General features: G+C 52.6%; 2 protein-coding genes and 1 long non-coding RNA gene across 8 annotated transcripts in view; 2 read left to right on the top strand and 1 right to left on the bottom strand.

Moving 5' to 3' along the window:
* The window catches only part of PASK (PAS domain containing serine/threonine kinase), a 43,194-nt gene extending 36,367 nt beyond the window's left edge, over window positions 1–6,827 (top strand). For 3 of the 5 annotated variants that reach the window (XM_081260990.1, XM_081260987.1, XM_081260991.1), the window contains 3 exons: window positions 3,800–3,933; window positions 5,549–5,695; window positions 6,412–6,826. In XM_081260990.1, the coding sequence (XP_081117116.1) occupies window positions 3,800–3,933; window positions 5,549–5,695; window positions 6,412–6,569 (439 nt within the window). In that variant the 3' untranslated portion in view covers window positions 6,570–6,826. Of the gene's footprint in view, window positions 1–3,799; window positions 3,934–5,548; window positions 5,696–6,411 lie in introns of those variants that run through there. The other 2 variants (XM_081260988.1, XM_081260989.1) reach the window with 2 other exon arrangements.
* Window positions 6,828–7,509: 682 nt separating this feature from the next.
* On the bottom strand, window positions 7,510–8,299 carry LOC308630658. The gene is made up of 2 exons (XR_014017990.1): window positions 8,183–8,299; window positions 7,510–8,151 (listed from the first exon to the last, which is right to left on the bottom strand). It is a non-coding gene; the product is annotated as an uncharacterized lncRNA (long non-coding RNA).
* Window positions 8,300–8,322: 23 nt separating this feature from the next.
* On the top strand, window positions 8,323–12,547 carry MTERF4 (mitochondrial transcription termination factor 4). 2 transcript variants are annotated; one of them, XM_081261010.1, is made up of 4 exons: window positions 8,323–8,568; window positions 8,933–9,242; window positions 11,117–11,301; window positions 11,999–12,547. In XM_081261010.1, exons 1-4 carry the CDS (start codon window positions 8,548–8,550, stop codon window positions 12,329–12,331), a joined length of 849 nt encoding a protein of 282 aa, XP_081117136.1. In that variant the 5' UTR covers window positions 8,323–8,547; the 3' UTR covers window positions 12,332–12,547. The 2 variants fall into 2 exon arrangements, with proteins under 2 accessions (XP_081117136.1, XP_081117135.1); XM_081261009.1 differs by having other exon boundaries at window positions 8,351–8,568; window positions 8,933–9,410.
* The last annotated feature ends 1,942 nt before the right edge of the window (window positions 12,548–14,489 follow it).

Here is a 14,489-nt window from a genome sequence, read left to right as displayed (position 1 = left end):
CCACTGGGCCTCAGGATTAGTTTGATTTTAGGGGAAATGGCTTTGGTCAGTGCCTCTTTGTGACAAGGGTGCTGAGTGATAAAGGGTTATGTTTCAGAGAATAAGTGGGCAAACATGCAAAGTGGTCAGAGGGTGCTGGGCAGTGGACATGGGTTCATTCTGCTATGTTTTGTTTCTCAATTTTCGTTTTTCTTGAGTTTGATATAAATTAGGAAAATACAGAAAGTAAAGATGAGGGTCCCCCAAAATGGGACTTGCTGGGAGCAGTGGCACACACCTGTATCCCCAGCAACTTGGGAGGCTGAGGCAGGGGAATCACACGTTTGAGGCCAGCTTCAGCAACGTAATGAGACCCTATAAATAAAATTTAATAAAGGGCTGGGAGTATGACTCAGTAGTAGAGCACCCTGGGTTCAATCCCCAGTACCAAAAACAACAAAAAAAATGCACAAAACCCTGCAAAAATAAAAGAGGGGACTTTACATAAAGTGAAGACACTTCTTTTTTAAAAAAATTTTTATTTGCAGATGGACCAACGTCTATATTTTATTTATTTATTTTTATGTGGTGCTGAGGATCGAACCCAGTGCCTCATTCAGGCGAGGCAAGAGCTCTACCACCGAGCTACAACCCCAGCCCGAAAAACTCTTCTTTAGCTAGGTTTATTTGGTGACAGGAATAATAACCTACTTCAATAAAGTCTTGTCAGGCTGGCCGTATTAGAAATCAAGCAATAGCAAGAATAGAAGCTCTGGGAGTTGTGGGGAGGATGGACGGTGGGGGCTCAGTCCCTGAGAGGCCCTTCTTTGGTACTGCTTGGCCACAGTTAGCCCCAGGGTAGTGCCCCTGCTGGGGAGGAAGCGGACCCTGGGGGAAGATGAGTTTGCTTCTCCTCAGGTGGGGGAGCCTGTGGGTGGCAGTGTATGGCCCTTGCAGCATCTCGTCCTAGTGCTGCAAGTCCCCAGAGGGGTCTGCTGACAGTGGTTTCCGCTATGTACACATCCTCACGGTCTCTTGCATGTGCAAATGGGGTGTCTCCACATACGAAGTATTTTATTAAGTCAGGTTCAGACACGTTGGTATTAAGAGAAATGCAGCTAACATGCACCTCTGGAGGGGAGTGGGTGATTGGGCATGACCCGCCTGTATAGTCCTGTCAGCAGTGTGCAGGGTTACCCTGCTGGGCTGGCTGCAGCTGGACTTGACCCTGGGCTTGGACCCAGAGTGTCTGATTGTGGTCACCACTGTGCCACACACTCTGAAGGCTTACATGGGAGGTGAGGGCCCAGGGCACAGTCTCCCAGGTCCCTCACCCTGAGCTGGGAAGTGAGGACCCAGAGCACAGTCTCCCAGGTCCCTCACCCTGAGCTGGGAGGTGAGGGCCCAGAGCACAGTCTCCCAGGTCCCTTCACCCTGGGTTGGAAGTGCAGGTTCCAGGCTGCTCATGGCAGTTCCCGAGCATGGTAGCCTGCTCCATCCTTTTCCTGGCCTGTCTGGCCCTTGTGTGCAGTGACTGGACTTTTTGCCTGCGTGGAGTGTGGGGTTCTGTTGGAACCTCCATAAGTGACGTTTCAGATTGATTTGGTTACCCTGGCATCTGTGAATGCTGGGGTGGTCACCCTACTCCAGTGTGGGAGGGAACCTAAATGTCTACAATCTGTGGCCCAGGACAGGGCTGCCTAGGAGGTCCTGCCCCTATGCCCAGCTGTGCAGCTTCCATGAGGGGTGTGGGTTCCAACCTGGGCTGTGGCTCTGAGCTGCTCAGTGACCTCCTATCAGACTGACCAGCTTCAACCTAGAGGAGCCCCAGTCCTGCTCTCACCTCTCTCAGAGCCCTCGTCTTGCCTTTTCTTCTCATGCCGTGCCTCCTATTAGCTATGCAGGGGGACAGTCCTGCTCCTGGCCTCTGGGTCAGCCCTGGCTGTGTCCTGTTGCCCGTCCTCTCCACTGTCCTGAAAAGGCTGTCTGAGCTGCGATTTCCACCTTCACGAGCAGTGCTCGTCCTTCCTGGGCCGCATCCAGGCTGATTCTTGTTTTCTTTCTTTTTCTTTTTTTTTTTTTTTTTTTTTGTGTGTGTGTGTGTGTGTGTGTGTGGTGCTGGGGATTGAACCCAGGGCCTTGTGCATGTGAGGCAAGCACTCTACCCACTGAGCTATGTCCCAGCCCCCAGTCTGATTTTTATAATTTTTTTTTTTTATTATGGTAACATACATAACGTCAAATTTGCCATCTTCAGCCTGAGCTTAGGGACAGTAAGCACATTCATGCTGTCTTGCAACCACAGCCACCACCTACCCAAAGAACTTGTTTTTTTAATATTTATTTTTTACTTACAGGTGGACATATATCTTTATTTTATTTTTTTATATGGCGCTGAGGACCGAACCCAGGGTCTTACACGTGCTAGACGAGTGCTCCACCTCTGAGCCACAATCCCAGTCCCCCAAAGAACTCTTTATCTTCCTGAACACTAACACCCACGACCCTCTGCAGCCTCTGCATCTGGTGTCCTACCTCTGTCTCTACAGACCTGCTTCCTTTAGGGACTGGACCTCCCAGGAGTGGGATTCTGCGGTGCTTGCCCTCCTACTGCTGGCTTCTCTGGCTCAGAATCAGGTCCTCAAGGTTCCTCACGTGGCCGCTGGGGCACGGTCTCCCTTTTGTGGGCTGGTACCAGCTGCTGTGGGTGCTTGCTGCTGCCGCCACCTGGCTACTGTGAACCCTGTGGCTGTGTGCGAGTAGCTCCTACCCTTGGCTTTGCAAATAAAAGTCTTATTAGAACATGGCCATGTGCACATGCTCCTTCTCATCCTCTGTGTCTGCTCTGTGCCATCAGAGCAGAGCTGAGTAGCTGGCACAAGGCCACACGCCTGCGAGCCTAGAACATGTATCATTTGGCCAGTCCCAGTCCCACTCTTTGCAACATTCTTGAAATCTCTGCCATGAGATGACATAAAGGCAAAGCCGTTGACTTGACTACCTGCTCTAGCTTCCTGCAGCCGCCCCTTCCCTCGCTCTGTGGTGGCCTCTGCTGCCCTTGCCTGGGTTTCTGCCTCCTTATGGCCCAGGCTCCTGTGGTCCCTGGACAGCAGAGGCCCTGTCCTGGGCCCCTCTCATGCTGTGGCTGCTCAGGGCTCCATGTCTGATGGTGGCTCTGGTGGGCACTGTTGCTTCCCAGCTGGTGCCTGGTTCAGACTGCTCTGAGCTCCACAGACTGACACTCGGGGCCTGGGGCAGCGTGGGACAGCACAGGGCAGTGCAGGGCCATGAGCCTGCTTGGCAGCTGCTCTACCTTGCCAAGCCCCGTGTGCTCTGGTGTAGAATGAGGACGACATTCCTCTTGCTAGGCTGCTGGGAGGGTTAGGGTTCAACCACCTGACAGCCTGGTATAGCTGGCAGCATGCGTGAGATTGTGTGATAACAGGAAATAACAGTGTCCTGCCCCTCCCCAGTCTTCCTCTTCCATCTGGACCAGTTCCTGGCCCCACCCTGTCCTACTGTCCTGCTGTCCTCTGCCTGCTCTGTCCACTTGTCCTGTGTTCTCACTGCTCTGAGCCTGACCTCGTTGTCATGTGGTCTTTCTACAAAGCACACCACTCTGTGCTGATGACCCCTCGTGAGGCCGCTCCTGACCTCCCTACCTTCTCCAGGAAGCCCTCCCCCCGGCCTGCGGTCCCCTGAAGGTCTTCCCATGTAGGGAGACCCTAGCTGGTGGCAGAGGGCCCAGTACTCACTGTGGGTGGGCTGGGCAAGCTTGTGGTATTCCATGAAGCCCTGAGATGCGCTCTCCTCCTCACAGCTACAGAGGTCCGGAGCTGGAGATGTGGTCTCTGGGGGTCACACTGTACACACTGATCTTCGAGGAGAACCCCTTCTGTGAAGTGGAGGAGACCATGGAGGCAGCTATCCACCCCCCACGCCCTGCTTCCCAGGGTGAGCAGGAGTCCCAGATGGTGGGGAGATGTCGTGTCCTGAGCTGCTATCAGTTCTTGTTTCTGTTTCCTCTCATACCAGTGATCTTATTTACCTTCCTTTTCTATTTCCTGGGTTTTGATCTGAACATAAGAATAATTTGAGTCGGGCATGGTGGCACACCATGGCTGAGGCAGGAGGAGCCCACGTTGCCCCAGACTGGGCGACTTAGTGAGACCCTGTAAAACAGAGCACTTGCCTAGCATGCACAGACCCTGGGTTCAACCCCTAGTCATGTGTGCGTGTGCACACACAGGCAGATGAGTGGTCTGAAGGATGATTTAGTTCTTATCAGTGTCCCTTGGGTGTTAGAGCCCTTGTCGGTGATCGACTTCACAGCTGTACCCTTTCTGAGCAGCACCTGGAAGGTCAGGCATGTAGGTCAGAGGAAGCACTAGACCCCGGCAGCTCTCCCTGGAGCCGCCCCTTCCAGAGCAGGGTGAGGGCTGAGGGCTCAGCTCCCCTCAGGCTGCGTGCGTTTGCCTCTGGAGTGAGGACCAGGGTGGTGAGGCAGATGTGGGACAGTGGCCAGAAAGGCTTCCCAGCCTGGAGTGGGCTGCTCAGTGCTTCCACACCAGGAGGGGCCCCAGGGACTGGCAGGAACAGTCAGGTGTTAGCCAGGTGACTGGACACCAGGGTTCCCAATTCCCACGTTAAAGTCTACAAGACAACAGCATCCTCGTGCTCAACATCTGTGCCTGGATTCTTTTCTTGTTAGAAACTGTTGTCTGGGTCAGCTCAGGCTGGGTGACTGCACCGCAGATAGGCCCTCAAACAACAGACATGGATTCCTCACAGTCTGGGAGCTGGAAATCTGAGGACGAGGTGCCCTGGGTTCTGTTCTTGGTCAGGGCTCTTTTTCTGGCTTGTAGGTGTCCTCTGTGGATTGGAAGCCTAGTCCTTTCCCTCCTTTATAGGGAGGCTCACCCTGTACCTCAGGGCCTCAACTAACCCTGATGGCCTCTGGTGGCCCCACCTCCCTGATGTCACAACGGGGTTACCACTTCAACATGCACAGTTTTGGGGACACCACCCAGCTAGGGCACCCTAGCAGAGCATTTTTAGAGCTTTTAGAGCTGTGCTAAGGTCATAGCTCTGTGGCATGCTGCTCCATCCACAGAGATTGTCCCAGGGGTTCTCACAGGTTCACAAGGTTCCCCTGGGACAGTGAGGTTCAGAGTGTCCCTGACACCCACATTGTTGGAGGAAATGGAACCCAAATCTAGAGCCAAAGCTTCAGCTTCTCTCAGAGTCCATGCTCTTCCCATGGGGCCAGTTGGGGGCCAGCTGCCTCTCTCCAGCCTCTGTGTCCACCCTGAGTACTCACAGCTCTGCAGAGCTGCGCTCCTGACAGCAGGCCATCTGGGGCGCCAGGCCTCTGAGTCCGAGTGAGTTGGGTCTCAAGCTCCAGGCTCCCATTTTAGGGGTGTCTCTCCCCACGAGGCCTTCCCTGGGCATTCCAGGTTCAGCCTGAGCCCCAGCCTCCTCTTCCTCCTACCTCTCCCCCCTCTGTGGGGGTCTGAGATGTGCTCTGCTAGCCGCAGCCCGGATCCACCTGTGTTTCTTACATCTCCAGCACTCATGAGCCTTGTGTCTGGGCTGTTGCAGCCTGCCCCTGAGCAGCGCACCACTCTGGAGAAGCTGGTGACGGATCCGTGGGTAACACAGCCTGTGAATCTGGCTGCTTACACCTGGGAAGAGGTGTGTCGAATAAGCCAGCCAGGTGAGAGCTTGCTTGGTGTGGGGAGGTGCCCAGGCTATCTGGCCAGGGGAGGCCCCCTCCTCCTTGCTGTCCTGGATACATATCAGGCCTCGCAGCTGCCTGTGAAAAAGGAATGGATTTTGTGCCAGAGGCCACTGGATGTCACCAGGGTTCAGGGAATGGCTGTGGCCTTGAGGGAGGGCAAGTGCCCAGGAGAGCCCTTGGCAGGAGCAGTGGGGGCCAGGGCCTGAGGAGTGCAGCTGGTGTTGGCTGCAGATGTGTGATACCCTGGGGGTCATGGGGACAAGGCTCTGGTACAAGCCAGAACCACTGCTCAGAGCAGGTGGACCAAGTTGGCACCAGTGGCCCTGGGCTTAGAATCCCCCAGCACCTTGTCATGTCCAGAACATTGACTGTGGTTTTTCCAAAGTCTCCCTCCCCCTCCTTGTTCCTCGGACTTGTAGTGAGAAAGCATTTTAGAATCTTCCATTGTCAGGCATGGTGATGCACACCAGTGACTTGGGAGGCTGAGGCACAAGGAGTGTAAGTTCAAAGCCAGCCTCAGCAACTTAGCAGGACTCTGTCTTCACATAAAATATTCAAAAAAAGAGCTGGGGATTTGGCTCTGTGTTTAAGTTCCCCTGGGTTCAATCCCTAGTACCCCCACTTCCCCCACACCCCCAAAATAAAATCTCCAATTGTTGGCATGGGACACAAAGTCTTTTTCCTCCCATCAGAGAGCAGCCTCCTGTCCACTGCAAGTTTGGAGCTGGGCAACAGGAGCCTGAGCAACGTGCCTCGGGCTCGGGGGCTCTGCAGGCTTCCTGCCCCTAGCGAGTCCCCCAGTGGCCAGTGCTGCTTGTGTCCTGAGGACCCCTCCCCACCAGTGGGCTGAACACACACACTTCCTGCTGCTCTTCTTCACTCAGGTTGGAGAATCATAGATTTCAGGTCCTGTCTACTTAAAAGAAAGTAAATTCTCAAGAATGGAGCCCACATACAACTGGACAAGTGCCACAATGGGAGCAGGTGTGACTGTTTTCTTAGGTTTATAAAGTAAACTTGGAGTCCGTGTTTTTTTTGTGACCCTGAGAAAGCATTGTAATGTACAATTACTTTATTAAAGTTCTTTTATTTGTGAGCTTATAAAGGGAAGAGTGTTTTAATTATCTATTTTTTTTTGTGTGTGTATATATATACAAATTTTGTTCCCTGTGACTTGGTATGTGATCAGCTGAGAATTGATGTGTGGAATCTATAGAACTGGTTAGCAAATAACCAGACTAGTTCATTAATTTATTTCCTTGAATACTTTCCAATTAAAGCCATTTTGTTAATAAATGATCCCCCTAATGGGAACTCTATGAACTGTCCACCAGGCCTGGTGTGAGAAGGACTTGCCTTGTTTTTCTGTTTATGCACAGCTTGCTGCAGCTGGAGAGAAGTCTAGTCTCTGTCAGTCTGGGAGACAGTCTCACAGGGTGCTGGACACCGCCCTGGGCTCTGAAGCTTTTCCCCCTCAGATTCCTGGGGAGTTGCAACATCCTCAGACACTTCCCTTCTCTAAGCACAGCTCAGCAGGGCCAGGTCTGCCAGGTGTCTGAGCTCTCAAGGAGACTGCTGAGGACCCAGGGTGGCCTGCTAACACTCTGCAGATGCCCTACAGCAGACCCAGCCCCATCTCTGTGTTTGCGTGAGGGTCTCCAGGCCCAGCTACCAGGAGTTAGTGACCTTTTTTGCTTCAGAAATAAAATGAGATTTCTGATGATCTAAATACTGTTTTCATGAATTAAACGTTTTCCCTTGTGTTCATGATGGTTATAAAGCACAAGATATCACAGAATGCATTGTTTTAATAAGAAAAAGCAATGAAAACATCTGGCTGGATGGCAGTAGGTGGTCTGAGGCTTTGCAGATGTTCTCTGCAGAAAGAATCTGGAGAGAGAAGTTCTGAGGCTGCAGATGACAGTTGTTCCTCTGCATGTTTCAAGTATGGTTCAAGAAAGCAAAGTTTCACAAAACGCTGAAGATGCTGCCCATTTTTCATGGTGACCCCTGCAGCCAGACATCACTCTCTAGAGTGCTGATGTGCTCAGGTTCCTTGATTCCTCCCTGGGGGTTGGGGGACACTCACAGGATTTCCTTTGGCTTTGGATGTAAAAGCACTAACAATTTATTTTGTGATGTTAACAGTTGAGCATTTAAAGAAAACTAGATTTTTTTTTTTTTAAAAAAGCAACCAATTCTTTAGTTTTACACAGTCTTCCTCTTCTGTCAAAAGACACATTTAAATAAATAGCACCAGCTCAACAGGTATCCCTGCAAGAATTAAGTCCTTTAGTCAGTGGAGAAAACAAAAAATGCCTATAAAGTAAGGCTGCATGGGGAACAACTTCCTGCTGCTGAGATGGGAGACTGAGGGCTGCCACCATTCACCTGACCAGCACCACAGAGGCTGACGGTGGAAACCGCCTCTGCTCAGGCCCAGCACAGGCCAGCTCAGGCCACAGGGTGCCCTGCTTGTCCTTTAAAAGTCCTGCTCATCCTCGGGGATTTCGAAGACGGCGCTTTTGAGCAGTACACTCCGTCTTCCTCCGAGGTGGCTGGGAAGGAGCTCTCGGGCCCGCCGGGAGGGCTGCGGTGTTCCAGGAGGTAGTGCCTGGGTGCCGCCGTTTCGCTCTGGGCCGTGCGTTTTAGGCGCCGAGGCCCAGCGTTCCTGCCCAGAGCGCCTTCCCGGCTTCTGGAGCCCGGGCGGAACCTACGCCCCGAGCACCGGCGCTGGCGCTGGGGGGGGCGGGGGGGACGGACCGCGGACCGGAAGTGGCGGACCGGGCCGGGCCTCGCTTCCTGTGCTGCGGCGCCGCCTCGGCGCTATGGCTGCGCTTGGCCGGCAGGTGAGGGCGCCCCGGGGACCGGGCACAGGGGCGCGGAGCCGCGCCGGGCAGGCCTGGGGAGCGGGTGCCGGGCGCGGGGCCTCCCTGGCCGTGGAGGTGGCGGGTGCGTAGGCTCGCTGGCCGGCGCGGGGCCCGGAGTCGTCCTCTGGTGGGAGGGATCTGGGGGACGAGTTTGGGGTTTTCAGGCAGGTGATGCCCGGGGGCTTTGAGACAGCTCCCTCCCCCTCCCCGGCTCCCGCGGTTACCGCAGTCCCGCAGCCTGGCGGGCGCCGGCGTCCGCCGTCGGCACTGGGAGTCCTCGACCCTCGGTGGGACTGGGGCTCTCCAGTCGGTTCCGGCTTTGCAGGTTGCTTCTGTCTTACAGGTCCTCGGGGGGCGACGCCTCGTCCCACTCTCCTGGGCCTGCTTGGCCAGGCGGACTTCTCATCCCCCCGAACGGGGAAGGACTAAACAGACGACCGCTTCCCCTGGAGGGAGCCTGCAGGAGGCGTTCCGTGTTGGACCCAGAAACTATGTGCAGCCACCAGGGTGCAGGACTAACGTTCAGTGCGTCCCTGAGAAGCAGAGCACACCTGTGGATAGTGGGTCGTTAGAGCCAGAAAAGGTCATCAGTTCCCTCCTGGACATGGGTTTCAGTGATGCCCATGTCAAGGATTTGCTCAGCACATTGCCAGGTGCCAATCTTCAGCAGTTGCTGGACATCATTTCAGAATTGATACTCCTGGGTCTGAATCCCGAGCCTGTGTGTGTGGTCTTGAAGAAGAGTCCCCAGTTACTGAAACTGCCAGTCGTACAAATGAAGAAGCGCTCCGATTACCTGCGAAAGCTGGGCCTTGGGGAAGGTACCGGGTGCAGATTTTATGTGGTGTGAGAAGAGTCAGAGTTGGGGAAGGAGGAGCTTAAGGTGTGATGGCTTAGGAAAGGTTTCTGAGGGAGAGTTCAGTGTCCTAGGGGAGACTGTTTGCAGCCTTTGCAGAAGCCATTGCAGAAAGAATGTGGGGAGATTAGGAGGAGAAGTGAGAACCGGGGCCAGGGCAGGCCTTGTGTAGTGTGTTCACCTAGGATCTCTTGCTTCCAGGACAGTGTTGGCACATTGCTGTGTGGTGCTGGTCTCTCTGTGAGTGTGCATATATGGAGGCTCTGACGTGCAAGCCCACGTGATGTGTTCTTTATGCTTTCTGTATTGTAGGGCTGAGGACACCATCGCTTATAAAGACCGAGAATCCAGGGGAACCTGAGAGATCCTTCAGGTTCCTGGGAAGCTGGTAGAATGGCTTCTATAGCTGTCCCCCTCCTCCAGTGGTGTTCACACCTCAGAGATCCTTGAAGTTTTTTGGGTCACTTTAAGAACCTTCTGGAGAAGGAGGATGTTGTCTGCTTCAAGGACCCCAACCACTTTGACCAGAGATGTTCCATTATTATTTTTTTTCACTTCCTAGAAATTTTTTTTTAATTGAAAAGGAATATTTTTGGGTCCATTATTTGTTAGGGTCTATATGGAATTCTTTGTCCAGAAAATAAACAAGAAGGTAGTCTTGTATAATTCTCTTAAAGGGTAATACGAGATACTAGATTTAATATGGTATGTGCTATGGGTATTAATTAGCAACTCAGCATAGCTGTAAGAGATGAAGATAACACCTAAACTCCCAAATCCATTTCTCACTTTTTAGTAAGACAGTGTTTGGGAAACTGAAATGTTTAAAGAAAGTGACTTTCAGTTTCTAGTTATTGAATCTTCCTGAGTGTTTCCTGTGAAGACCATATACCCTAGTTTGCCTGGGATAGTCCCAATTTAGACCATCTACCTTTGTGTGTGGTCCTGGGGACTGAACCCAGGGGTGCTTTACCACTGAGCCACATCCCCAGACCTTTTTATTTTTTTATTTTGAGATAGGGCCTCTCTAAATTGCTGATGCTAGTGTGGAACTTACCGTCTTCCTGCCTCAGCTTCTTGAGTTGCTGGGATGACAGGTGCTGCTGTGCCCCTCTATACAAGTCATCTTAATGCAATTACTCTCAAGGCTTCTTTCACTCCCAGGTGACCTGGTTTGGGTAGAACACATGGTCACCCTGTTAGGGCATTGTGTTTGTGGTTGTGAATTGGGAACATCTTTCTTGTGTTCTCAACATCATCATCATTGTTACGGAAGCCTTTTCATTGAGGTCCGACTCCCAGGTCTTGAGAGTGCTGGTGGACAGTGCTTCAGTGATGGTTTTATGAAAGAGAGAAACCACAGTCTGGGGAAGCCAGTTTCCCATCTTGCTGTCTGATCTTCCTGGTGAAACCCTGTAAAATTCTTTTCTAGGTGAGGAGGGCAAGAGGAGACCTAAAACATGAAGCTAGCACCTTCAGATGGGAAGCCAGAAACAGGCGGGGAGGTGGGGTGGGCTGGTGAGTCTAGAAGTCATTTCTGTGGTGAGCTGGAACAAGCACTCATGCTCTGGGGGAAAGGACCTCCCTCCTTTTTCTCATGCTGTTGGAGCTAGTCCTTGGGTTCCGGCATACCGTGAAATTATGTGCTGTCCTTTGCTTCATGTTCTTCAGGGAAACTAAGGCGGATGCTCCATGGTTGCCCTGAGGTCTTCACCATGCGTCAGCAGGACATTGATGACGTGGTCAAGTTGCTCAAGGAGAAGTGCCTTTTCACAGCTCAGCAGGTCACTGAGATTTTGCACAGATGTCCCGGTGTTCTTCAGGAGGACCCCAGTGAGCTGGAATACAAATTCCAGGTAAGCACAGCAGCCGCAGCCAGCAGGAAGGGCAAGGGTTTTGGGTGTAGTGAGGTTGGTTCTGTGTGTAGGCAGCCTCTGAGTGGATGCGGGAAGGGCTTCTCCATGCCGTCCTTTGCATAGAGAGCCTCTGAGTGGACGAGGGGAAGGGCCTCTCCATGACATCCTTGGTCCCAGGAAACATGCTGCTGGTTCTATTATTCCTCCTTTCCAGATCAGACCAGCTCTATTTCTTCCATAATAATGACAGTTCCATTCTCTGAGTCCTAGGTGGGTATCCAAAACAGCTATGAAACAGCTGAAACTTTCCTTTCCTTAGAACATATTTTTGCAGTTGATTTTGAAAATGTAATTGTGATAATTGGCCTAATGTTTGAGTAAGTTATGACAACTTGGGTCGGATTCCTGGGTGCTTTCTGAGTCTTGCCTGCACTTTCCACACTCATGGTCCTCCACGCCTATAGCCTCCTCCTGGGTTTGTCAAGAACAGTGTTATTTCTTCCCCACTAAGTTACTTTCTGCTGCGTTTTTCTCAGTATTAGATTTTGAAAACACTTTGAAAACCATCAGTTTCCACACAAGTGTCAGTATAGCAGTGAGCTCCTGCTGTTACTAATCAGGCCTTTCTCTCTCAGTGCTCTATAGAGTGTGGTTGTGGAGTGTGTGGGGAGGAGTCCTCACTGTGTGTGTCTCCCAGTATGCATACTTTAGGATGGGAGTCAAGCACCTGGACATAGTGAGGACTGACTTCCTTCAGTACTCAGTAAACAAGATCAAGCAGAGACACAGCTACCTGGAGCGCCTAGGACGGTACCAAACCCCTGACAAGAAGGGGCAGACGCAAATCACTAACCCTTTGCTTAAGGACATTCTCAGAGTGTCAGAAAGTGAGTTTTTGGCCAAAACAGCCTGTTCTTCTGCTGAAGAGTTTGAGGTTTTTAAAAAGCTCTTGGCTCGGGAGGAGGAGGAGCAGGAAGAGGAAGAGGAGCCTGAGAGCAGCACATCTGAGGACAGAGAGGAGCAGCTGTGACGAAGGATGGGGAGCAGGGCCTGGGCCTGTCAGGGGACATGCACCTGGTCCAAGCCTTGGGAGCTTCACTTGGACTTTCTCAATGTTTTTCATTCTCACACAGGTCTTCTAGTGAAAAAGTCATTCAGACCGCACAGGATGCCCTGGTGTGGTCTGTCACCAGGTTCTGTGGGAGGCAGTGTTCTATCCTAATAAAAGGCAACTTTTAAAATGGGACTCAGTACTTGCAAATTTGATTTGATTTTTCCTGTCTTAAAATGTCAGTGCTAATACCATGAGGGAGTGGAGGAGGGCCTGCTGGCTGAAGAGTCCTTGTGTCTGCCCTGTGGTGATAAAGGCAAAATCAAGGCCATAGTACATCATCACACTTTATTTTATGAAAACAAGTAGCAAGTCTCCATAAAAATACTCCTTTTTTTAATCCAAAACATCTCATTGCTACTCAGTTGCATTCAGTGTATAGCAGAATGAAAGGCGCTGCTGGTGATGTGTTCTGGGATTGTGCATGGCTTCTGCAGGCCCGCAGAGCACCAGCACTTGTCTCTGAAGACCCATCCTTCCAGCTCAGTCATGTTGGCTTTCTGCCAGCTCCTGGTGGTCCCTCCAGGCCTGATTCTCTGACCTGTTGCTAATGCTGCCAGAGTGATGGTCTGGAGAGTGCTGGCTCGGGAGGGGCTGGGGAGCAGGCTTAGACAGTCATACCCCACTGCGTGACAACAGGTTCTGAGGACCAGAGGAGAAGAGCGCAGGCCCAGGACTGCTCGTAGATTTGTTCCAGAGGCCTCCTCAAATGCCCAGGGTGTGGACACCACCCTGGGGAACAGGGGTGTGAGGAGCAGTGTGACATGCTGGAAATGGGGGAGGCAAACTCTGAGGTAGAAGCCTGGCATTGATGGTGCGAGTGCTCAGAGGGGCCCAGAGGACTAGGGCCTCCTAGAAGGTTCTCTGTTGCTTTTCCTCAGGGTACTGCGAGGATTGGTGCTACAGAAAGCACCTTGGGTCTGCTTGGTGGCATTTGATTAATCACATGACACCCCTCTGATGCTTGGCCTCATTCTTCTCATGTGTGTGAGAATCCTTCAAGGCCACAGTGTTCACCTGGGGGTGACCTTGGTCCTCAGGACATCTGGAAGTCTTGGGAGACACACTGGTTGCCATGGCCCTGGTGCAGGGTGCGCTAGGATCTATGGACAGAGGCCAGGGATGCTGCAGAACACCCTGACCTACAGGGAGCCCCACACTCGTGGTCAGTGCCAAGGCTCAGAAACCCTGCTGCAGCCTGGCTGAGCAGAGTGCAGCTGGCTGTCTGTGAGGACTGCAGGATGTGAGTGACCTGGCTGTGCTCCTCCTTCAGAGGGGGTCGCGGCAGGCCTAGGCTGGGTTGTGGGATTCAGTGCTGAGGTGTGGGGGTGCCTGTGCTCTCCACGCACCATGGGGTTGGACTGCAAAGAAAAGCAGTAGCTGCTAGTGGAGGAGGTCCTGCTAGGGAAGGTGCAGGGCCTGGTCAGCTGGCCCTGGCCTGTGGGTCTCCACCGGGAGCCCATGAGTGAAGGCAGTGGGAAAGGGCTGTCTGTGGCTGTGGTGGACGGGGAGTGCCAGTGCTCACTGCCAGGTTGCTGCTTGCTCTTCACTTTGGGTTATCCAGTGACCACCACTTTTTTGGGCCCCATGAGAGCTGAGAAGAATCCTAAGCCTGAGCATGATTAGATGGGCCGCTGATCCCCAGTGCTGGTGACAGATGGTGGTCTGAGTGTGATTAGAGGGCCACTCATCTCCAGTGCTGGTGGCAGACGGTGGCCTGAGTGTGATTAGAGGGCCACTTATCCCAAGTGCTGGTGGCAGACGGTGACCTCGGCATTCGGATTTCCTTGTTCTGGTTCCATGTGACCTTTGCTGAGATGGACTTGAAGTGTTTCTGAGGAAGATGTTAGTCTTCAGAAGGACATTTTAGAACAGCAGTGGCCACTCCCTGGGATGTCTGGGTGGACTGTAACCCCTCAGTACTGGGACATTCTTTTACCAGACACTCCACCTGTGTGGCCTCAGTGTGGGTTGACAGCGTGACAGCACAGCATCCTGCTCTGTCTCTTGTTGAAACAAAGACTCTGAGCTAACACCCGGGTCCAGGTCATGGCTGGCTGGTGGCTAAGGGTCTTGG

This window comes from Spermophilus citellus, assembly GCF_964194105.1.
Source record: "Spermophilus citellus genome assembly, chromosome: 11".
Lineage (NCBI taxonomy): Eukaryota > Metazoa > Chordata > Mammalia > Rodentia > Sciuridae > Spermophilus > Spermophilus citellus.
Note: the sequence above shows the minus strand (reverse complement) of the source record. Positions and strands in the feature narration are given on the sequence as shown.

Excerpts from the sequence above, each read along its gene's own strand:
- MTERF4 (XM_081261009.1), top strand. The coding sequence starts at position 8,548 with ATGGCTGCGCTTGGCCGGCAG. Across the intron at positions 8,569-8,932 it reads TGGCTGCGCTTGGCCGGCAG|GTCCTCGGGGGGCGACGCCT; the intron begins GTGAGGGCGCCC and ends TCTGTCTTACAG. Across the intron at positions 11,302-11,998 it reads AGCTGGAATACAAATTCCAG|TATGCATACTTTAGGATGGG; the intron begins GTAAGCACAGCA and ends TGTGTCTCCCAG.